Source organism: Dermochelys coriacea, chromosome 22 (assembly GCF_009764565.3).
Source record: "Dermochelys coriacea isolate rDerCor1 chromosome 22, rDerCor1.pri.v4, whole genome shotgun sequence".
In the NCBI taxonomy this organism is placed as follows: Eukaryota; Metazoa; Chordata; order Testudines; family Dermochelyidae; genus Dermochelys; species Dermochelys coriacea.
In genome coordinates, this window is record NC_050089.1 from 6,306,000 (window position 1) to 6,331,270 (window position 25,271).

Below are 25,271 nucleotides of genomic sequence, written 5' to 3' on the forward strand. Positions count from 1 at the left end.
GTAGATGTGGTGATCCATAGTTTCCTTGCTTATAGTTGTTTGTGGGGTTGCATTGCTAAAGCAGATTGTGGTTTCCAGTAAGTTGATGCTAATGTGGGATTGTGGATTTATGGTTTGTTCTGACAATCCTTCCACTTAAACCCCTCACCCCTATTCTTTTGTTTTCTCCCTTTCCTCACTGTGACTGGAGAGGTGTTAACAGGCCACTTCCCCTTGAATGGTCCCTTGAATTATGATGGTCTTTTCCACCTTTTTATTTAGCTGCGACACTGAATACCTTTCCCAGACCTGAGGAAGAGTTCTGTGTAGCTCGAAAGCTTGTCTCTCTCTCCAACAGAAGTTGATCCAAAAAAAACTATTACCTCCCCCACCTTGTCTCGCTACTATCCTGGGACCAGCATGGCTACAACACTGAAAACAGCGAAACTGATATTTACCAACCATCTAATCCTTTCAAGCCTACCCTATTTCCTGCACTGAGGATAAGAGAGGGGATACCCTTTCCCAGAGAGCTTTTGTAGAAGTCTGACGCTTTTCTCTTAGGATTGCTCTGAAGAGATATTTCCTACCAGACAATGTTCCATGTTTTTTCACTGTTTGCTGGAAATGCTGACATAATCTATAGCATTTGGTTAAAACTGGACCTTTGTACTTCACTCTAGCTGAGGCACTTTGGTTTCTCTGCAGTTAAGAACTTGAGTCTCTAATTCACTTGCACCTTGTCACAGATACAGTCAGGGTCTCCCTGCTAGCGGCCCAGCAGATCGCTGTGAAGGGAATCCCTGGGCGCCGACTATGTCCACTACCCCTTCACGGAAATAGCGCCCCTCCTCCCACCTGCTGTAGGCCCCTAGTACCAGTACTGGAATACCCCAGTAGATTAAACATACCCTCTGTGTTCTACCTGGCAAGGCGAGCCTTCTGGTTTACCTTTCCAATGGGTCCCAGGGGAGTTGACACACAACACATACCAACTTTGCACAGTACTCAAACACTGTGGTGCTCTTTAATAGTCTGAAAAATACACAGAGTACAGCTCATATAGAAAAGAACAAATATGCTGAACGCAAGCCACTCGCTAGCTCACCTTTTTGCTCTGTGTCCATGTATGTTAAGGAAAGTAGGCAGGGACCTCTACTTCCATCAGGCTCTCCACGCTGGGTTGCTTCTCCCTCCTCTTTCGCCAGAGAAAAATGTCCCCCGGAGTAGAGCAGCTCCTGCCCTTTTATAACTTGCAGCCCCCCTTTGTCAACCCACCCACATCACGCAGGGCTGTGAAACATCCACACCCCCAGTGCAGACAGTATTAGGTCGATGAAGGAATTCTTCCGTCGACCTGGTCTCGCTAGGATTACCTGTTTCTTGGCGTAGGTAGCGTCTACAGTGAAGTACAGTTGTAGCTGTACCACGGTAGCGTTTCAAGTGTAGACGAGCCCTCAGGTGATCAGATCCCTGCCAGTGACTTCATTGCCCGTGTGACCATTTCCCTGAGTTCAGATTAAAAAAAACTAGTTTTGCTCTGGGCAGCAGCCATCTCCGTATCATTTAGATGGAGGATTGTCAATGTTTAATGACTCTTATCAGGCCTTTGCCACTACACGTTGGAGTTTCAGAACAACAGGAAGGCAACGGCACAACAGAGAAGACAACGACTAGCCCCACATTCGAAATGGAGTTTGCAGCTTGGTAAAGATACGGAGGTCATAATCTTGACAATGGATTCATAAAGTGTACAGGCAAATTCCCCAAATCATCTCACACCTCTAGCTCTAGATGTTACGTGCCATTTAGGGACACATTCCTCTGCAATTTTTGAAGAAGCGAAGTACCGTGTATATTAAAATGATTAAATTGGCTTATACCAGCCAAGAAACTGCTCTTGGCCCTTCTTATTGCAAAGCCTGTGCTAACTCGTGTTCAGTTGCTAACTCCACTCCCTACCCGCACCAAAAGGGTAGAACTTTGAGATCCCTGCTCCTTATGGGCTCGTTAAATGGAAAGAGATCTTCATTCTTCCACTGTTGCCGCTGATCTGTTTGCTGAATATGGGCAGCCCTCCCGGGGTTACTGTTGCTCTGAAGCTCCTTCTACTAGAATTTGACATATATGGCCGGAGGTGCATAGACCCTTTGTCTGGAAAAGCTACACATGGAGTTAGAAAGAAGGTATGTATTATACGAGTGCCTTAATTCCTCCTCCCTCCACCAATGGGATAGACACATCTCATCGAGAGTAACTTCGAGCCACCACCCACAAGGACTAAGGGCCCTGGTCTCTGATACAGAGTTGGGTTGATGCAAGACAGCTTGCGTCAACCTAACTAGGGAAGCAGCTACATTTAAATTTTGCTCCTGCCTGTGTAACTGCCCAGCTACGCCAATTTAATAACTCCACCTCCGTGAGCGGTGTAAAGTCAAGGTCTGTGCAGTTTGGTCGACGCAGAGTCAATGTAGATGCTGCATTGCTTTTGTTGACTGTTACTGGCTTTCAGGAGCCTTCCTGTGAGATCCCCCCGCTGACGGTACAATCAATACAAGCACTCCTTGTGAGGAAGCACACCGCCGACACGAGCAAAGCGTAGACATGTACAAGCAATGTAGTTGCTGCGGGGGCTGTATGCCGATGTAAATTAGGTCAACTTAATTCTGTAGTGTAGACGTGGCCTTCCCCTACCTCCCCTCCTCACACACATTCATAAAATATTAACAGCTTTAATGAGAAGCAAAGTTGTTTGTTTGTTTTTTTTTAACAACTGGTGGGTGGGTGTGTACTTAAAAATTAAAAAAATGAAGCCAGCCTGTTCTGTAACTGTACAGGGTACCCTGAGGGCTAAAAACTAGCCCTGGAGATACTCCTAGGGGTGTTCTTAATTAAAATAACTTTCCAGACCATGATTTAAATGTTAGGAGCCACTTTTTCATCTTCAGAATGTTTTACAATAATTCTTACACTGTAGATGAAGTAGAGAAACACTTTTTGACTCATTTTCAGAAACAGGGAAACTGAGGCACATAGCTGCGACATGGCCAAAGTGTCCATGGTAGATCCAGACTTAGTACTTGTGACTTCAATCCTGTACCTGGTGCCTGTTTTCAATACTTAGACTTCTTTCAGTCAAGTATTATTTACATTCCTCTAGAACTGAATGCCAGGCCAACGCCTGCACTCTTGCCTTAAACACCTTTAAAGGCACAAATGATATTCCAGAGCAACAGGCACCACAAGGGAGAATGTGCTACTGTTTCTGTTTAATGGAAAGGGTGTCTGTCTTAACAGGGAGGTGTTTTTATACTTGTGGTTCAATTCTAATACATATTAAAAAGAAGCAGAGGGTAGGTATGGGATGATGATGAGCAAAATTCTCGAAGTGCTTAAGACCCCCCCCACTGAAAGTCACTTTGCCTAAGTCCCTTTATATTCTGCTGAAAGAGAACTGAATGACAGCCAGAGTATGTTCGTTTGCATTTACAGTAGTGGCTAGAATATAGCTGGGTGAATAATTCATTTTTCAGTTCACTTGGCCATTCTGATGGAGGTGAAGTGGGGGGGCGGGCTGATTGAACTGAATTTGAAGACAGGAAAAAATGTTGCTGAACTGAAAAAATCTGTTTGGGGTTGAATGAAGCATGTTGTTAACAAATGTTTTTGTTCATTCTTAAGTGACTACGTTCACAAAACAATCAGAGGAAGAGGTGGTGATGCCTTTCCTCCATTTTGTAAATGGCATCTAAGCTGGGGGTGGGAAGGCGGGGATCTTGTGAATTTGGGTCAGTCGGTATTGCATTTTTTTCAGCAAATAAAGTGTGTGAAATTTTTTGGCCCAGCTGTAATCTAGAGCACCTGACCAACATCACATCCCCTTTGTGCTAGGTGCTGTATATACATAGTAAGAGACGGTCCTTGCCCTGGAGAGCTTACAATCTGAATAGACGGTGGTGGAAAGGAAATATTGTTATCCTCATTTTTACAGCTGATTAACCGAGGCACAAGAACGGTTAAGGGACTTGTCTAGAATCACAGAGGAATGTTTGGGAGGAGCTAGGAATTGAACCCAGATCGCCGGATTCCCCGTCCATTTTTCCTCTCATTAGTTTGTCATGGTTGGGGGGGGGGGGGTCAGATACTGTTTGGTTTTTTTTCTCCATTGGTCCATGATGTTTCTAGGGGGCCTTGGGACAGAAGCCCTCTTGCAGGGTGAGTGCGGGATGGGCTCACTCTGCAACCTTCCCCAGGGTCTCCCAGCCTTCGGGGATAGACTCTATCCTCCCCCAAGGGCCTTCCATCCCCGAGGGGTAAGACCCAACACACCACTCTGACATGCCCCCCTGGTAACTTTAACATTTCTTCCTAAACCTGTGACTTTTACTAAAAGTCTGAGCGCTCTGTGATGTTCGTTAAACACCGTGACAAATCTGCAGCCCATGTTGTTGGGGGGGCAGGAAAATCCTCCTGGCTTCTAGGAAGGAAGAGACTCCAGCGTGGAGTCAACATTTTCCATGTTATCCGTTCGCAGTAGGAGGGGAGTATAGGAACTCGTGTCGAAAATCGAACTCCCAATTTTTCCCTGTCTGCCATATTTCTTCCATCTCTCAATGCAACTGTAACAGATTAATATTGATACAGGCATAGTTAACAAGCTATGAAACGGCCTCCCACCTTCAGGAAATGAATCCAGTGAGAAAACTAAGATTTATATGACTTTTGCATAATTTTTGATCTTCAGGGTTAAATTTTAACAAAGTCCTGTTGCATAATGAGGCAACCCTTCACAAACGGGTCCTAAATTGACGATCCAAATCATGAGCCATTCGTTTAACCCTAGCGGTGCTGAGTATACCACGTATTGGATAGCCAAGTAGCCATGTTTTCTTCAGGGTACTCTAGGTTCATCTTGCCTGTTTACAACATGTAGCTCAATGGACTGGATATTCCATACCAAACTGTATCTGGAGTGAATTTACATTTTGGCAGCAGTGAAGCAGTTAAATGTACCCTCTGGTTGCTGCTCTAGTGTTTAAGTTCAGAAGGGGAGAATGTTCAGTGTGTTCTATTTTGGATTGAGCATCTAAAGTTGCTACGTTAGGGGCTTGTTCGCCCATGAAGTAAGTCCATATAACCACCATTGACATCACTGGCTAGGCAGTGCTGGAACTGCTGCTTATTACGCTAGTCAGAACCCTCTCACTCTCCCATCTGTTGTCTCTCATCGGATATGTAGATGACAAACTCTGTGGGGCAGAGGCCATCTTCTTGTTAGGAATGTGCACAAGGGGGAACCCTGATTCCTCACTGGGGGCCTCTTCGTGCTACCACAGTACAAATAACGGGAGTTCTTTGCCCACTGCATTTAAGCAATTCTGTTATCTGTTGCGTGTCACTGACACAAACCAGGGCTCATGACTGTCATAGCTGCACAGATGGTTCTCCCACCGCCCGGCCCCACTACGTACCAGTAAACGATGGCGTAGTTGATGATAAAGAGGAGGAGAGCACCTAGATAGTGCCAGCTGAAGCACATGGTGAGGAACATGATGTTTTCATGATCAGCCTGGTCCCAGCCTGGCCCGCCCCATGGTGGGTACAGCACAAACCCGATCTAGTTAGAATAAGTGGTGGTGTAATGAGCAGGCCAGCTCCTCCAATACCCCATCCTCTGCTTTTATTACACGGCTTCAGTGTCAAATATGGATTCACTGACCAAAGGCTCCCCATTGCGCTCTAGTGTCTGCCTAGGAGATTGCACTCCTTTTGTACCTGTGCCTCCCTGCAGCTTTGCACACCAGTTTGACCTGCTGATTATACTGTTTTAATGTGCTGTCTTGGGACTGCCATAGGAAACCATCCAGACACTTCAAGGAACGCAGAATTTGCTTAGTGACCAACTACAATGAGCGTATTGCACTGGATCATGTGTGCATCCAGGTGAAATTTCAAGTGTGTTTTAATCTACAGAGCCCTATATGCTTTCGGTCCTGGCTATGGAGACAGCTCATCTATCTGGGGTACTAACATTAGTATAAAGAAAAGGAGTACTTGTGGCACCTTAGAGACTAACAAATTTATTTGAGCATAAGCTTTTGTGAGCTACAGCCCACTTCATCGGATGCATTCAGTGGAAAATACAGTGGGGAGATTATGCTCAGATACATTCCTTAGTCTCTAAGGTGCCACAAATACTCCTTTGCTTTTTGCGAATACAGACTAACATGGCTGCTACTCTGAAACCAACATTAGTACAGTAATGGGGGAACTATCCAGTTTTTCTTTACCTTCATAACACCCCTGTGAGATAGGGAGGTATTAATATCCCCATTTTACACATGGGGAGTTGAGGCACAGAGACACTAAGCGATTTGCCCAAGGTCACGCAGGCAGTCTGTGGCAGAGCAGGGGATTGAATCCAGGTCTTCCAAATCCAAGGCTACCGCTTTAACCACTAGCCTATCCTATTTTCCTGATGCACCATCCAGTCAGCTGAGATCATCTGAGGTGCTTGTCCTGACTGTCCTTACCTTTTTGAGTTTAGTCAGAAGGAGCCAGGACTTAGGTTCTACCCTCTGGAATTCACTCTCCCTGCTTGTCTGACAGAGCCCCAGGCTGCTGACCTTGAGGGCACAGTGCAAGACTTGCTTGGCTTCTAGATGAGTCCTGATTCTATTAAGTTGTGAATGCTATAATGTGCAACAAAATGACCAACATTCCCAGGCCGAGCCGCTCTTACAAATGTTGTGTGTGTGTTTTGGGTTTTTTTCTACAAAATCAGAGGTAAAGTTTTCAGAACCAGTGTGTACAGTTATAACCTGGAGGGAAAACTGCTATAACCCAGGACCTGCTGGTCCCGGGATATTAGAGAGACAAGGTGGGTGAGGTAATCTCTTTATTGGACCACCTTCTAAGCTGGTGACACAGACGAGCTTTTGAGCTTACGCTTCAGATCTTGATCTGAAGAAGAGTTCTGTGTCAACTCAGAAACTTGTCTCTCACTAACCAAAGCTGATCCAATAAAACACATTACCTCATCTCTCTAATAACCTGGAGAGAGAACTTAGTAAATAACGCCTAATGGCTAAAATGAATTTAAGTCCAAGTCTGACAGTTGTAGATCATGATGGTCCCTTTTGACTTTTGAGTCTGAGTGTTTTACCGCTTTTTTGCTCTCCACTATAGTGTCAGTCAGGCTGAAAGTACAGGATAACAATTACTAACCTGCAAGAACCAGGATCCTTGGAGAAGGAACATGGTAGTCCTTAAGAGCTCCAGGACTGGGTGATCTCGCATGAACACTTCCAGAAGGGAGCAGAGGGCACCACCAAATATGGCAACGAGCATGAGTGAGTGGATGTGCTGATCCAACGCGGGGCGATGATGGGCATGAAAATAAAAGAGAAAACCTGCCAAAATTCAAACCAAATTGTGCTAATACTGCTTAAATGGTTAGTGAAGAACAGGATGCAAAGAGCCAACCAGTGACCCTGGAGCCTAGATTGCGGTTGATGAAACAGATATTTTCCCTGCTTTGTGCACATGCAACTGCTACATATTCGGATATGATGGTGCAGTTCACAGGGAGGACCTGTTGTTCTGAATGGAGATGTTGCCACTTAAAAACTCGAGGCAAGCAAGTAAAGAGAGAATCTCTGGGAAAAGCCAGGTCCTATTGTCCAGATGACTACGAGGCAAACAGTCTGTCCCTAGTTGTCTAGGCAAGTCACTGATAAGTGACTGTTGGTAAGTCAGGTTTTTGAAGTACCTTTCTTCCTGTAAATAACTGATGGTTCTGAATCTCACTGTTTTGGAACAGAGCTTGGTGTCTTTTTCTTCCAGTGCTGATGCCTGAGTTTCTGCCCGTTCTTTGAAAATGTCTCTCCCTCTTTTTTTTCTTTTGACAGTGAAACTCCACCCATGTGCCCAGATGTTTTCCAAGTTTCTCTCTTAGCCATTGATTTGAAATGAGCCAAGAGCCTCCACTGAAATGAAAGTCTCAAGTGAATAATTTACAGATCAGAAGGATTTTTATAATTGTTTAAGCCACATAGGCCTGGTCTACACTTAACATTTAGATCGACTGAGCTATGTCGCTCAGGGATGTGAAAAAATTCACACCCCTGAGCACCATAGTTAAGCCAACCTAATCCCCAGTGTAGCTGTGGCTAGGTCGATGAAAGAATTCTTTCATCGACCTAGCTGCTGCTACGTGGGGGGCGGATTACCAACACAGACAGAAAAAAACCCCTTCTGTCGATGTAAGGAGCATCTATGCTATAGAAGCATAGCTGCAATCGTGCCCCTATAGTAGTGTAGACATAGCCATAGTATTGCTGATGAATCTGAAGAGTTAACAGGATTTTGAAACATATAAGTCGGAGATTCCCAAACTGTGGGTCGCACGCTCCTGAGGGAGGCACAGAGGAACGTTTGGAGGGCACGGTGGGGCCTAAGCCAGCCCCCCACAGGGGGTGGGGAGGGAGCGCCGCCTTGTTCTGCTCCCAGCTCTGCTGCAGCCCCAGCTGCGGCCTGGCCGCTGCTCGGCACCTAGCCCTGGCCCTGGCCCCCGGCTGCAGCCCTGGCCCTGGCCCCCGGCTGCAGCCCTGGCCCTGGCCCCCGGCTGCAGCCCTGGCCCTGGCCCCCGGCTGCAGCCCTGGCCCTGGCCCCCGGCTGCAGCCCTGGCCCTGGCCCCCTTACTCCTGTCTACTCCCGCCGGGAGCCGCAGCCCCACTCCCAGCCCTGACTTGCGGGGCGGGGGAGGGGACACAGATGGGTAAGAGGGGGCATGACCCTAAAAAGTTTGGGGACTACTGCTATTAGAGCTTCTGACTCATCTGTTTCCTAGGCTGCTGTAGCCTTTTGTCAGTAGTGCTGTTGCTACTAACCTTCAACAAACAGCGCCTGGGAGAGCATGAAGCGATCCAGCCCTGGGGGCAGCCCAAGTGGGAAGGGGATGAGAATATCCACTAGGCCAGCGAGGCCATGGATGAAGTACATGGTTCCATGTGTCCAAGTCAGCAGGTCCACCCACATGTGATCCTGAGTGTAGAGATGCAGATGGGGGCCCTCAGGAATAAACTGTCCAGCAAGAATCCCTATCCAACAGGAAAAGGGCCAGTGTGAAGAGAGAACAGGATCCAAGTCACTGAGAAAGCTATTGGCCTTTAACCACCTTTCTACTCTAGGTTTGGCACATAGGCGAGTAAAGGATCAGAATCCAGGCATTGTGCAAGGATCCCCTTATCCCAGCTTTCCAGCTCTGCCTATGCCACCCCCCCTCCCTTGCCCTGTTGTGGTACAGGGAGGCAGGTACAGCTGCGACAGAGGTAAGTATTAACCTAGACGTGACATGGAGTCAGCACTACTACCGGGCATAGTGAGACCTCTTGTCTTAAGTCTGCAAATGATTTACAGTGCATCCGCCTTCTTTTAGCTTCAGAAAGATCTATTACTATTCAAAAATAGTAAGCCCAACATGGCCTAACTATGAACTTTAACTGGAGGACAGGGTAGGCTATTGGAGCCTGCTGAGCAGATCCTGCCTGCTTTCCTATTGTCTATAGGTAGGGCCCTACCAAATTCACGGTCCATTTGGGTCAGTTTAACAATCATAGGATTTTAAAAAATCATAAATTTCATGATTTCAGCTATTTAAATCTGAAATTTTATGGTGTTGTAATTGTAGGGTTCTGACCCAAAAAAGGAGTTGTGGGGGGAGTCACAAGGTTATTGTAGTGGGGGTTGTAGCACTGCTACCCTTATTCTGCGCTGCTGCTGATGGCGGCGCTGCCTTCAGAGCTGGGCAGGTGGAGAGCGGCGGCTGCTGGCTGGGAACCCAGCTCTGAAGGCAGCGCTGCCGCCAGCAGCAGTGCAGAAGTAAGGGTGGCCTGGTGTGGTATTGCCACCCTTACTTCTGCGCTGCTGCTGGCGGCAAGTCGCTGTCTTCAGAGGTGGGCACCCGGCCAGGAGCCGCTGCTCTCCCGCTGGCAAGTTCTGAAGACAGCGCAGAAGTAAGGGTGGCAATACCATGACCCCCCCCCATAACCTTGCAACTCGCTTTTGGGTCAGGGCCCCCAATTTGAGAAATGCTGGTCTCCCCTGTGAAATCTGTATAATATAGGGTAAGAGCATACAAAAGACCAGATTTCACGGGGGAGACTAAATTTCGTGGTCAGTGATGTGCTTTTCATGGCTGTGAATTTAGTTCGGCGCTATCTATAGGAGGAAACTTATTTGGTGCTCATTATTCTGATCCACAAGTGTGGGCGCGGACACGTCAGGCAGCTGGGGGAATGACACACTGCTACTAGCTGAAAGGAAGGTAATGAACTCCAGTCCTTACCCACTAGAGCAATGATAACTTTGCCCAGCCCTTCCAGGAGCTCAAGATACTGGTACCACTTATACTTGCTAATGTTTTCATTCTTCCTCTGCATGAGATACTTGATGGGGTGTTTCACAGACCACAGGACCCCAACAGTCAGGAAGTAACACCCTGGCAGGGCATGACCTTCAAAGTTTTTCATCCCTGAGAGCCATGAAAAAAAGAAATCAGTGTTCATGCTGGAAAGCAAATGAAGTTGTTTGGTGCTCTTAATTAAGCAGATAACTGTGATTTGTATTGTATTACAATTATAAATTGCTCATTTGTAACTGGCCAGCAAAATGAGCAATTCTTCCCAGCCTATTCATAACGGGCTGATTGTTTTTCAAAAGTCCTGAGCACCTACAACTCCTGTTGATTACTTCTACCCACCCAGGTTTGAAAATTTGACCTGAATAATCAGGATTTTTTGTGTAGGGATAAGACTAATTCCCACTTCAATGTTTTGCTCTTTCTGAGATACTAGCCAGGTTTCCAGCCAACACAATCCTAGAGAGTAAAACGTCACTGGCTTTGGAAAAGATTACATTTAAAATAGTTTATGGGGACTTTGGCTCTGAAGCCAGAATGGGTTATGGCTTTGCAGGTGGCAATTTATTTCATGAGAAAGAGGCTATTATGATGGCTTTTTTCTATGCATGTTTCCAGGACTGATGGTTTTTTTAATGACATGGAAGAGCTGGTGAATAATGAGATGACAACTTGTATTATTATTAAATATCCTAGCCACTGTAGGTAGGACTGTGTACGGTTAAGGTTGATCGAACACTTCCTATTTATAAGACCCTGTTTTCAGTTGCTTATAACTTTTTGCCAGACTTCAATAGTTTTAGCTGAAACTAGCCATGCTAGGTGTCTACCTCAGGCTGAATTTTTGGGGGAAATTTCAGGTAAAACAGCTGGGCCATTTTTGAGAACGAGATTAGGAAGAAACACATTTTGCCCATCTTTTAAAAAAAAAAAAAAAATTGTGCAACTGTTTTGTTGAGAAGCTGTAGCTCCCCCGTGATTTGGAGCAAGAACTTGAAATTTAGCGGGGGAGCGGTGGGTGGTGGCTGTGGTGCCAGGGATATGCCTTTGGGCAAACCTGTGAAAATGCATCCAAATTGGCTCAAGCTAGAAGTCTCTGGAAAATCTCTGTTCACACACATGCAGCAGAGACTTGTTAGAGTCTAACCACTAAACTCTCCAAAGATTCTGTCTACACAGAGCACACGCCATCCTCTCAGAGCTCGTAGTGCTGAGTAGACAGTAGTCGTATCTGACCATCTTAGTTTCTGTTCTTGCAGAATTGAACCTCTCACTCATCTGTGGTTCCTCAGACAAAGCATCCTACACAATGTCGATTGTTTTCTAGGATATGTCTACATATTTCCCCACAGCAGAGTGTCTCAGAACCCATATATACAGGCTTGGGCTTGAGCTACGGCACTAAAAATAGCCGTGTAGACATTCCTGCTCGGGCTCTGAAGCCTGGGACGGAGGGTGGGTTTCAGATCCCCAGTTCCAGCCCAAACCTGAACATGTACATTGCTTTTTATAGTGCCATAGCATGAGCCCTTGTAGACCTGGCCTCAGATACTCGATGCTGCAGGGTTTTTTTTTAAATCATGTAGACATATTCTTGTTGTATTTTTTTCCTAGGTGACATTCAGGACTAGGTCAGTGGACTGTATTTTGGAGTAAACAGATGAGGATAGTTTCTCTGATTTTTGAGGGCCAGGAAGAATTTATTATTATTAACCATTGCAGGCCTGTTTGTCACCTGTACCTCTCACATTCCATTGGGAGGAAACCAATGAAGAGTTTACCAAGTATTTTTACAAAGTAAAACCCAGACAGAGAGCAAGTGCACGCAAGTCACAGCCAATAGTCTGCTGGCTACACCAATCACCTGGGATGGTGGAAACTCTAGTGCAAGTCTCTGGTCTGTATCAGGCAGCACAGAGACTTGAAGCTGGGTCTCCCACAGCTCAGGTGAGTGTCCACCCCTGCAAGCTATTGATGTCCTAGGTCAAGGAATTGGCATTTTCCATTGAAAAACCACGATCAAAAAATTCCCGGTTCACTCTCATAATATCTCTGAGCAGTGTGTATATTTAAAAAAAAAACAAAACAAAAAAAAACCACCAAAAGCTTTTCTGAACTCATTAGTTTTCCAGCTAGCATTTGTGAGCCTTATAATAATTTCAAAACAACCCAGTATTGACGGTCTAGCCTTGCTATTGTAATAACCACTCAAACTTGGACGATTACTGCTTTGCAACGGTACGTATTATTTAGCAGAGATGATTATAGCAGCTTTTCTGAAGTCTGTAAGATCAGAACCAAAGTGCCCATGCCAGAAGGAAAGTGGGACCTGTGATGCTTTAGAGACTGTACTTGTCTGATGTAATGAACCTGCACCAGATCTTTAAAGACTGGGTCCTTGTTTGTTTGTAATTAAGTGCAGTGTATAAAAATATAAAAATCCCTCACTGATGGTTTCTTCCTCTTCTCTTTCTGTGATCTTTGCACTGGTATTCCTTTTGCTAACCTCCTTGGCCTCTGACTCAGAATTTAATCCATTAAAAAGCTTTTGTATTGTAAGGACTTTGCACAGTACTCTACATATTCATCTCCCCACCCCCTATCTCTTTCCCAGGGTTTCATTCAACAAGGTGGAACTGTCAGATTCTTTTAACTAACTTCAGTGATATTTCTCTTTCCTTTATTTACTGCTTGTAAACCTGATGCAGAAGGAGGCTTAAAGTCATTTTTCCTGGCCATCGGGGAGTTTGATGGATCCAAAATATTGGCCATACTCTCCGTGTCTTCCACCACCACATAGATGAACTCTCTATTCCCATCCGCAACAATATACATTCGCTTAGGGGCTTGGGGGAGACCACCCAAGAGACTTTGGGGAGGTGAGGAGAAGGCACGTAACTGCAGGAATTGCCATGCCCCCGGACTCGTTCTTAAAGCCTTTTCCCCTCCCCAAGGACCTGCACTCCTCCTCCTACCAGCAAAGTCTGGATAACGGACCGCCCAAAGCTTCATGGTGTTCCCTTCCCTCCTCCCGTGACCAACTCTTTGGCATCCAAATGATGCTGCCCCCTCTGATCCATCATCAGTTTCCAGTCTGAGTGGCCCAGCCCCACATAAGTACCTAAATTGATAGTTGTAATCCCCATTGTGGGATGAGGAGGAGGGATTTACCTGTGCTGCCCACACGGCTCTGCTCATGGTCTGTCCCCCTGGCTGCAGAGAGCAGAGTGCATCTGCCCTCCTTGATCTCTGGATGCTGTATGAGCTACGGCAGGCACGGGGTTGTTCCCCTGGTGATAGGGTGGAGAATAGACAGGAGCAGCCGTGTGGAAGAACATTCCGAAGATCAAAATCTCTGGGTGTTCCCTTCTTTTGCAACATTTAATCCACATAATTGCTGAATCTTCTATAATCTCTTTTCCCCACATTCATGGTCTTTGTATTACTGAGATTTCCCAGTGTTGCTTTCTCTCTAATTTACATGTCATTTGAATGTTATAATTTTTTTAATTAACCGCTTGCCCTAATTTTTCTTTGCGGTATAAAGGAAAAGTGGGGGAACATGTATGGCTTCTTGCTGTTTTTTAACCTTAGAAATACCAGGAATGGCTTTGGTGGAGAATCTCTGGAAGGTTTCGGGTGTTTTTTTTTAATTGAGTGGGCAGGGGGACTGAACCTTTAACAAATGTTAACTGAAATTAAAGAAGGGATGACCATTTATTTTGGTAACATTTTTTTTCTTGCAAGGATCAAGGTGAGGAGAGAGTTTAAACAGAAACTGCTTGGGTAATGGGCAAACATTGTAAGAAAGCATAGAAGAGAATGTGATGGTTGAGTATAATGTATTGCCGAGTTTGAAAGAGGTTTTTAAAGCAAGATCTTTAAAGCAAAGGCATAACTATCCATGTGTTGGAAACCAGCAATCAAAAGCTAGGTTCTTTGATCAGCCCCATGATGTGGCATCCATGCTAGCCCTGTACAAAGTGTCCTCATTTTATGGTGGATTGGGGCAAGATGTCCCCTTTGCTGGTCCTAGTTAGTGTTCCTGGCCCTCTCATCCTGACCCTCCTGTACTCTACCCGAGCATAAAGAAAAGGAGTACCGGTGGCACCTTAGAGACTAACAAATTTATTAGAGCATAAGCTTTCGTGAGCTACAGCTCACTTCATGCTGCTCCACTACCCAAGCAGCTCACATCTCTCAGTCCCTGCTTGGATTATCACTCTGCTGATTACCAGTCATAGAGACAAGGAGGAGTTCGGTGGCTTCTTAAAACTAACATTTATTTGGGCATAAGCTTTTGTGGGTAAAAAACCCCACTTCAGATGCATTTTTTTTTACCCACAAAAGCTTATGCCCAAATAAATCTGAGAGTCTTTAAGGTGCCATCAGACTCCTCATTGTTTTTGTGGATACAGACCAACATGGCTACCCCTCTGATACCAGTCATAGAGAGCAAACATCCTTCATGGATTGCAAATTCTATTGTAAGGATTACCCGGTTATTTTTTGATAGAATTTGAAAGGACTTATGAAGAGTCCTTCCTTGAGGGACTTATCTTAGGGCATGTCTTCACTGAATGGTTAACCTGAGTTCTTTCCCAGGTTTTAACCCAACCTCCCCTTTACCATCCACACAGAAAAACCGCCCACCCAAGTTTGGAGGTGCTTTAAACGTAGGCTAGTTTACTTGGCTGGGGATATAGGTTAGAACCTGGGGGATCCCACTTCCCCTAAGGCTGGAACCTGCCCACTTTGCAGTGAGGACCCAAACAAAATCACTCACATGCTAATAGTTCTCAGTGCCCCTCCCAGAAGGCAGACAAGGTCTCCCATGACTGACACACATGATGTGGCAAAAATTGTAGAGGAACTCAGCATAAAGAACAATGGGCTACACCCCCACCCACACATGGGCAAGTGCAGACACAATAACAGGGGTAGGGCTTTGCTGTGTAACCTTCATACCCAGGCTAGTCTAACTTGGGTGCTGAAAAATTACCCAGGTTAACTGTGCAGTGAAGACATACCCTGTGCACGTATCAAAGCCTATCATTCCACTTTCCATCCAGGAAGGCTGTAGTGTCTGGAAGGAGACAAGAAATATAGCCTGAGGAGATCCTGAGACATAGGGTAATGAAGCAGTCTCAGGGGCTTAGAGGGAGGCATAAGGAGTTCCCATCCTTGCCCACAAATTCACAGAGCAATTTAACCACCCCTTTGTGGAGGTAATGGAAGCTGGAACAGGTTTGTGCAATGGTAGGACCTCAGCATCTGCAAGAGTTATTTTAAGGAATGCTTCAAAGACCACCTGAACCCAGCCAAGAGGAAGAGACTGTCCAGAAGGGCGAAGTCTCCAGATATAGACACCAGCGTGGAGCCAATTCACCAGAGCACCTAAAAAAGACACAAGGCCTCAATGATCCTTAACCAAATGCACATTCACTTTGCAGAACCCTGGCCAACTCTGGCTTCATAAGCACAGTTCCTTCCTATGGCTTGGTTTGACTTGTGCTATCAGGTAAGTGAGCTGTTACTCTGCGTGATGTCCAGCTTCCGTCACCCAGAAACCTGCACAGATTAGAAATAGAGAGATGAGCACATGGGATGAGATTTAATCCTGCTCTTGCCCAATAGATGTTTGTGTGGGGAGCCACATCTCTGGCTGCACGCAGTAACTGGAGGGGCTGCAGCAGGATGGTGAGAACAGTCAGCCAGCATTACATGTCTATGGCTTCTTTCTCCCCTGCATGCTCCGAGGCCAACTCTTATTACATGCATTTGGCAAAGTCCCAACACAACATTATGGCTAGGGAAGAGTGTGGGTTTAGACTCTCTTGTGCCTGGTGGCACAAGAGGTAAGCTATTTTTCTCACTGCTGTCTACCCAGAGCAAGAGTTTGACTCCACTGTAAATTGTCTCCACGAGGGCAACGTCCTTTTAGATCATCTTGTGATAGGTCATTCTTTGTCCTCCATGCTGTCTCTCTCTCTAGGTGGGATCCACGGGGTAGCCCATAGTTAAACCACCACACCTGTCTCTGTCTGATGCAATCTGCTCACCTGCATGGTGCAACAATTCCACACTGGTTGACCAATCTCCCCAATTAAATCCCAAGATAATTTCTCCACAGTGCTGGTGGACTGCATTCAATCTTCTGTTGTGCACTTACACCATCTGCAACATAACTGAGGTGTACAATAGCATTGGGAGAACAACAGTGCTATACAATCTCACTTTAGTGTGTAGATGTATCTTCTTATTCTTCCAAATGTTTGAAACATGGAAGAAAGATCCACTGACTTTGGCCATTCTTGCCTTCAGTTCTTTAGCGATCTGGCCATTTGAAGATACTGTGCTTCCAAGGTAGATGAAGTCGTACATTCTTCTGTACTCTTCTCCATCAATCCCACATGCACCCGTATTGACAGCATTCTCTCTGACGCAGTCCATTTTGGCCTCTTCTTTTTTTTTTTTATGCTCCTAAAGAGTGTCTTCATTCCATCCAAGTTGGTATCCTATATGACCCTATCATCTGCAAACTCTAAATCTCACATCTTATCTCTTGCCCAGACACAGCCAGTGTCCTCGGCAGCAACCATTGCTCTTTGCAGCACAAAGTCTGTGAAAATGCAGCAAAGCAGTGACTATTACATGTACCCTTACCTTAAGTCGGTAACAATCTTAAACCATTCCGTGTCTCCCCTCTCTATCCTGATGCACACGCAGACTCGTCAAACAAAGCTTTTATTAAATTAATAATCTTTGCTGGAGTTCCATAGTATCTCAGGCTCTTCCAGAGGGTTTATCTGTAAACTCTTTTAAAAAAAAAAAAAAATGCTGATAAAAGCCATCTTCTGCTCGTACTCCTAAGCCTTTCTCAGTAAGTCTTGTCAAGGTGAAAGTCTGGTCTGAACATGACCTGCCAGGTTGAAATCCAGCCTGTTCTTTTCTGAGTACTTTGTCAAAAGTTGTTTTCATCCTATTCAAAATGATCAGGCAAAACACTTTTCCAGGTACAGATAGGAGTGTCACCCCTCTGCAGTTATCACAAGCAAGCTGGTCCACATTTTAGAGGTTTTGTGGATAACCTCTCCAAGCTTTAGGACAGATGTCCTTTCCCCCATTCTGTACAGCTTGCATATGTAATTCACAATCACTTCCTCCCCAGCTTCAAACATTTCAGCATCTATCTCAGGAGTGGGCAAACTTTTTGGCCCGAGGACCACATCTGGGTATGGAAATTGTATGGCAGGCCATGAATGCTCATAAAATTGGGGGTTGGAGTACAGGAGGGGGTGAGGGCTCTGGCTGGGGATGTGGGCTCTCGGGTGGGGCCAGAAATGAGGAGTTCAAGATGCGGGAGGGGGCTCCAGGCTGGGACACGGGGGTGAGGTGTGGGGGGGGAGGGCTCTGGCTGGGGGTGTGGGCTCTCAGGTGGGGCTGAGGATGAGGGATTGGGGTGCAAGAGGATGTTCCGGATTGGGACCGAGGGGTTGGGAGGGTGGGAGAGGGATCAGGGTTGTTGCAGGGGGCTGGGGCACAGGAGGGGGTCGGGTGCAGGTCCTGGGGGGCACTTACCTCAAGCAGCTCCAAGAAGCAGTGGCACATCCCCCCTCCAGCTCCTATGTGGAGGTACAACCAGGTGATTCTGCGTGCTGCCCTGTCCACAGGCGCCAACCCTTCAGCTCCCATTGGCCAGGGTTCCTGGTCAATGGGAGCTGCGGGGGCGGAGGCAGCTTGCAGAGCCCCCTGGCTGCTCCTATGCTTAGGAGAAGGAGTGGGGACATGCTGCTGCTTTTGAAAGCCCCTGACCCTGCTCCCTAGCTGGAGCGGGGCAAGCCCCTGACCCCGCTCCATGGCGGGAGCTCGAGAGCCAGATTAAAACGTCTGGAGGGCCGGATGTGGCCCCCGGGTTTGCCCGCCTCTGATCTATCCTATCACAGCCTCTGTAGCTGGTTTATACCCTTAGTTACTTCTTCAAAGGTGATTACTTCTAGTGATGTAGGTAAATCCACTGTTTCTTCACATCTCTCAATGTGTGTTAGTGGTTCTGGCTGGCTCATAGCCTGGAAATGTTCCACCCAATGGGCTCTCTAACCTCTGAGGAAGGACAAGGTTTTACCATTTCCAGGCTTTCACAGCAGTGTGAGAATTGTGAGGTCAGTTATTTAGGACTACAAATGGCTTTTTAGAATCCCGTCTGGTACACCACCTCAGCTTCTTTTGCTTTATTTTTCAATGCTTTCTTTTCTGTCTGATCTCTTAACTTCCTTGTCTCTGTCCACATATGGTTGTTGCAGAATAGCTCTTTTTCTGCTGTCTTATTCTTTAATTTTTTCCTCTCTCTTTAACAAGCCCCCATGTGTTTGGTTGGAGCCATTTTTCTTACGCCAGGTCTAGGCTACAAACTTATATCGGTATAACTCTGTCACTCGGGATATGAAAAATCCACACCCATGAGCGATGGAGATATACCGATCTTACCCCCAATGTAGGCAGTGTTATGTCAATGGGAGAGCTTCTCCTATCAACATAACTACCAGCACTCGGGGAAGTGAATTAACTACGCTGATGAAGAAGCTCTTCCGTCGGTGTAGTAACGTCTTCACTAAAGCGCTACAGTGGGGCAGCTGCAGTGCAGTATGTGAAGACAAGCCCTTAGGGCATGGCTACTCTTGCAGATATAGAGCACTGGGAGTTAAACCAGCCTTTGGAGATGGCAGCAGGGAAAACGCTGCCGTGTGTTTACACGGTCAGCTTCAAGCACACTGGCATGGCCACATTAGCAGCTCTTGCAATGCCACAAAGAGCAGTGCATTGTGGTAGCTATCCCAGTGTGCAAGTTGTTGCAATGTGCTTTTCAAAGGCAGAATGGGGGTGGAGTGTGACGGGGACTGTGTTGTGTGTATGTGGGGGGGAGAGGGGTTTTTGGGGGGCTGAAAGCGTGTCAGCATGCTGTCTTGCAAGTGCAGACAGCAGCAGACACCCCCCCCCCCCACACACACACACACCCCACAGCAGCATTTCACACTAAGGGCTTGCTTTGTCCCAGAGCAAATAAGCATGGCGGCTGTCAGAAATGGAGTTTTGAAAGGGGATATCCACATTCCTGTAGCAGAGTTCAAAACAATGAGAAGAGTGGCCACTTGATGGCAGGGGATTATGGGTCATTTCCAGAGGCCAATCACAGTGCAGTAATGCAACACCTCGTTCATATTGATGCCCGGGCGTTTCAGCTGGGGTGCAGCAAGCTTTATGCTTCTTGTGGAGGTGGATTACCAGGAGTGCTCCAGCTGCAGAGTCCAGGCACTCGACATGCCTTGCCAGTGTGGACACATCGGGAGTTAGGGAGTTTCCTGCAGCAGCGACTCCCCTAGCACTGGAGGATTCTCCTCTCACCCAGCTGTGGTTTGGCCTGGTGGAAATGGATCCCTGACTGGCTGACATGACTCCAGGCAATGGGTGATTGCTCGCACAACCCGGTGCCGGGCACAGCTTTGCAGGAAGAGCCCTCTCTGGAAAGGGCTAACAGAGAAAAGCCTCCCAAGGTAAGCTGGGAGTCTGGCTAGTTTTTCTCTGCCAGAGCTGGATTCATGGCCAGGGCTCCTTGGGAACAGATTGAACTTGCTGCAGGGAACTTTGCTCCCACTACTGTTCTTGTTGTCATACAGCGCACACTGGTTATACCTCTCCTGTTAGTCCGCAGCAATCAAATTATGGTTCCCTCCTGCACAGGGGCACTAAGAGGGGCTAACACCTGCTGCACGCTCTCCCCCTCTAGCGCATATATGCACAGCAGCCATAAATTACCCTTTACTGTTTGTAAATCCCTGTGGGCGACTTGGATCCAGGGATGGTTTTACTGGCTATGGTGCAATGAACTTTGGTTCAGAAACTGCTGATGGGTCTTGCGTCTCTGATGGGAAGATAGAGATATGTAAATCCCACTGCCCATGCACAGACAAGTAACTGACAGGAGCTGGGAGTGACTGAAAGCAGGCAAGACTCAAACATACAACAGTAAAACAAGTCTGTACACATGAAAGGAAGAGGGATCAGGTGGATTCATGGGGATTTTCAGATCACACCTTCGCAGTGTATTTGCATTCCACAATCCCAGCAACTGGAGGCTGCTGCTAGTTTTCCAAGCGTCCAGCCAGCTGCTGCTCCCTGAGGCAGTTTTGTCTTTGCATCTCTTGCTATGGCAGAGTTACAGGCCATCTCTTTGGGATGTGAAGAGTAACAAGAAGGGTTTCTAAAGGTATATTAGCAACAAGAAGGAGGTCAGGGAAAGTATGGGACCCTGAATGAAGGGGGGAGGCAATCTAGTGACAGATGATGTGGAAAAAGCTGAAGTACTCGATGCTTTTTTTTTTTTTTTTTGGCCTCAGACTTCACAGACAAGGTCAGGTCCCAGGCTGCTGCACTGGGCAGCACAATATGGAGAGGAGGTGAGCAGTGCTCAGTGGTGAAAGAACAGTTTAGAAAACCTGGACATGCACAAATCCATGGGTCCAGATCTAAGGCATCCGAGGGTGCTGAGGGAGTTGACTGATGTGATTGCAGAACCGTTGGCCATTATCTTAGAAAACTCGTGGCGATCGAGGGAGGTCCTGGAGGATTGGAAAAAGGCAAATATAGTGCCCATCTTTAAAAAAGGGAAGAAGGAGAACCCAGGGAACTATAGAACCGTCAGCCTCCCCTCAGTCCCTGGAAAAATCATGGAGCAGGTCCCCAAGGAAACCATTTTGAAGCACTTGGAGAGGAAAGTGATCATGAACAGTCAACATGGATTCACCAAGGGCAAGTCATGCCTGACCAACCTGATTGCCTTCTATGATGAGATAACTGGCTCTGTGGATATGGGGAAATCAGTGGACATGATATATCTTGACTTTAGCAGAGCTTTTGATACAGTCTCCCACAATATCCTTGCCAGCAAGTTAAAGAAGTATGGATTGGATGAATGGACTATAAGGTAGATAGAAAGCTGGCTACATTGTCAGGCTCAGCAGATAGTGATCAACGGCTCGATGTGTAGTTGGCAGCCGGTATCAAGCAGAGTGCCCCAGGGGTCAGTCCTGGGGTCGGTTTTGTTCAACATCTTTACTAACTATCTTGACGATGGGCTGGATTGCACCCTCAGCAAGCTCACATGTCCCACTTTTCCAGTTTCTTGTCTGCTGCAGGGCTGTCCTCACTGAATTAAATCCTGGTTTAATTACTAAACCATTCAACAAACCAGAAGGAAAGACTGGCTGCTTCCCCCATGTCCCCTCTGCTGCTGGACAATCTCTAGCTTTATGGGCCAAGAGAAATCTCTCTCTTGCTCTTAGGCTCCCCATTTTAGCCCTGTCACTGACATTTCTTTTAACTCCATTTTCCTTGTCTTTTCCCTTCATGGACCTAAGCCAGAATCCCAGATCCAGATCCCTCCAAGCGTAGGGTGACCGTATGTCCCATTTTGGCCAGGACGGTACCCTTTTTAAGCCCTCTCCTGCTGTCCCGACTTTTTTGGCAAAAGTAGGTATTTGTCCCGTTGGCTCTTGATCAGTTGATAAGAGCAAATGGGAGAAATGCCCACTTTTTTTTTTTGAAAAGTGGGGTGCAAAGGAACATGGGGGTGGGGTGAGCGGTGATGCCAGCCCCAGCCTTTGAAAATATGGTCACCCTCGTATTTGCATCACTGTTTACCCAAGCCCTGCCTGCCCACCCCACGCACTTGCGGGGATGGGGGCTTGGACGAGCAACTCAGGCCAGCCCCACACAGTGTCCAATTTTCCCTTTGGGGAAAAATGGTCACCCTATCCAAGTGTGAAGGAAGTCCCCAATCTGGAAGTCAAGGTTCCAACTCCACATCATTCCTTCAGACTTTCAGGCCCTCTTATCATCTCTCTCCTCCTATTGCAGCTGTTCCACAGCTCATCTGACACACCATTGCTCACACTCCTTCACCCCATCCCAGCACAAATACTCTGACTTCCTGACTGAAGCATTCCTCTGCCAATCAAGCTGGTGCAGGAGGCAGGACATTCTCTCACAGACCCCAGCTCACTTTCCCTTGTGAAAGGTGACAAGCCAAGGGAATAAAATTAGACTCTACCTTTTGCCTCTTAGTGCTGAGCCATGCAGAAGTCTTCAATCCCTCCCCCCCCCCGCACCTCTTATTAACCTTAGAAATATCAGGAATGTCAAATCTGGCCTCCCTTAGTGCTTCTGGTAACCCCACTGGAGGTCTCAGAGATGTGGAGTGTGAGGTTTCTTGTCCTTTAATCAAAGCGTAAGGGAGTCTGTTGACTTTTTAACACTGATATTTTCTCCCAAGTGTTTCTCAAGTGTCTGAGTTAAATACATTGTTAAAATCTGTGTCTGACTAAATATTTCTCATTCAGATTTAAATGGATGAGGTGAATCTGGCCTCTACTGAAGTCAATGGAGTGAGGATTTCACCCGTAGCACTTTTAATGCCATAATCCTTTTTCATTCTCCAGTCCTCCATGGAGTCTTTTGAGGAAAATTGGACAGAGGAGATCTAGTTTCCAGTGCAAAAGCACAAGCAGGAAAAACCCAGCCATGTGTTAGGCCCTTGCTGTATCTCATAAAGAAGCAAAAAAGAGCTCCCACTTCCATTTTGGCAGGTCTCGTTCCAGCTCCTCAGCTGTGTCATTTTAGAGCTGCCATCGACATGTACTCTGTACTGCTGTCTTCCTGAGAAATGCCCTCTCCTTTCCGACTGCTGCTGGCTCCTCTTCTACTGAACATCTGTATTTGGAGCCAAGCTCCAATGTCCTCACTTAGTTGTTGGGACTTACTTGAGAGTTTTGCCTATTTCTCTTCCTAAATCACTGGTATTTCCAGGACTGAGAAAGCAGATCCTCTTTCTCAGAGAGCCACCAATCACAGAATGATGTAAAAAGAAAAGGAGTACTTGTGGCACCTTAGAGACTAACAAATTTATTAGAGCATAAGCTTTCGTGAGCTACAGCTCACTTCATCAGATGCATCCGATGAAGTGAGCTGTAGCTCACGAAAGCTTATGCTCTAATAAATTTTAGTCTCTAAGGTGCCACAAGTACTCCTTTTCTTTTTGCGAATACAGATTAACACGGCTGCTACTCTGAAACCTGTCAGAATGATGTGAGTTTCATTATTGCCCTCTGGAGGATGGAATAAAAAGGGTTCAGCTTCATCTCCTTCCTCCTCTACTGCTAAAGGCAATTGTCAATTAGCAGCTCTATGGGTGAGTGCTTTTAAAGCAGGAAGAGGCTGTCAGCAAGAGGTTTTGAATCTCTACAGGGGAAAGTGATAATCATGAAGCTGTAGCTAATATGGATTTGTTTCAATACTTTACTCTTTGCAAATGTGACTGAATTTACCCTCGTTCCCTTCCTGAGAAGTATGTGATCTCAGAGAGGGACCATGACTCAGAGGTGAAATGACTTACCCAAAGCTACAGAGAATCAGTGGCTGAGCCAGAAACCCCCTCCTGGCCTCCAAAACTCTTAACTCCCCATTCTGTGCCACAAACACCAGATCAAATGCCTTTGTAGGGTGATATTAAGTTCCAGACACCACTTCAGCAGCAGCTTTCACTTTAATTATACTTAGCTCTTCTAGATGGCTTTCACTGAGAGCTCTCAAGAACTTTATAGCTGCATGTTTTTGTTTCATCCACCTGTTGCTTTTTATCATTAACATACACTGTAAATGCTTTAGCACAGGGACTTCTTTTTTAGTGTGTTGGTACAGCTCCCCGCATAATGGACAACCTGAGAGCTCTCGGCCTTGTCATGACAAATGGGAAGCAGGCACAGAAAGACAAGTTGACTTACCCAAAGTCACCCAGCAGGTCCATGACAGAGCTGGGAATGGAAAGGAGTCCTATGCCCAGATCCTCAAAAGTATTTAGGCACCTGATTTCCATTGAAATCAATGGGAGGAAGGTGCCTTTGAGAATCTGGGCCCTAGTTACTAGCATCCCTAACAGCTTCAGCAACAGCCCTTGGGATGTTTATAAAGAAGCATGGGCAGGAAGGACCCTGTCCGTAGAACAGCTGCAGGAGCCTTACAGTTGTCCGCCCAGATCCTGGATCACTTCCCTGGTGTGATGCAGACTGTTACAGTAGATGTAACTATAGGTAGCATTTATGGATATTGTTGCCCTGGGTGCACTGAGCACTTCCTGTTGCTCAGCACTAAATTGGATTGCCAGATCCTTCTCCCATGTGCTCATTACTGGGAGGGAGGTTCAGGCACTAGCCTATCTAGTCTGGAAATCCTCTTCTGGGCACCCAGCTTTCCCGGCCAGGTGTGTGCTAATTCTGTTGTTTAATCCACTCTGATTGCTGCTTCTTGGAGGGCCCGGCTATGCCTAGCTCAGGGGCGAGCTCACAGTGAGGGAACGGGCACAGGAGGGGACTCTAGCATTAGCAATGCTTGTAGGAAGCATAAGGAATTTCCAATAAAGGGAAAGAGTGTGTGAGGGCAGGGGATGCAATGCAACCTGCAGCCTTGGAAAGGGGTAGCAGATGCCACTTCTGTGTGCGATCGCTAGACCATTGAGCCTCCCTGAGGTGGTGTATTTCTGGGAGCTGACGCAAGCGTTCTTCTGTTCTAGTCAGGTTCTTACAGCTCTCATCAATGTAGTACAAACTCACTGAACGTTAAATGCCACCAAATGAGGGTAAATCCATCCTCATCGTATCCACTCGTTATATTCCATACCTGAACATAGCCATTATATGAACAACATACCCCCATATCTCAATGTCTGTACTTTGACCCGTTAAACTTTTACCCCCAATCGGGGAGATTGCAGATTATGGCTTCCTTATGCCACTCGTTCCTAAACCGAATTTCGCACCCCTTG

At 46.6% G+C, this 25,271-nt stretch overlaps 1 protein-coding gene across 1 annotated transcript; it reads right to left on the reverse strand.

Annotated features, from left to right (window-relative positions):
* Nucleotides 1-4,239: 4,239 nt before the first annotated feature.
* Nucleotides 4,240-10,511, reverse strand: LOC119846568 (transmembrane protein 45B-like). Its single transcript, XM_038380389.2, has 5 exons — nt 10,328-10,511; nt 8,871-9,080; nt 7,207-7,391; nt 5,451-5,596; nt 4,240-4,598 (listed from the first exon to the last, which is right to left on the reverse strand). Exons 1-5 carry the CDS (start codon nt 10,509-10,511, stop codon nt 4,457-4,459), a joined length of 867 nt encoding a protein of 288 aa, XP_038236317.1. The 3' UTR covers nt 4,240-4,456.
* Between the last annotated feature and the right edge of the window lie 14,760 nt (nt 10,512-25,271).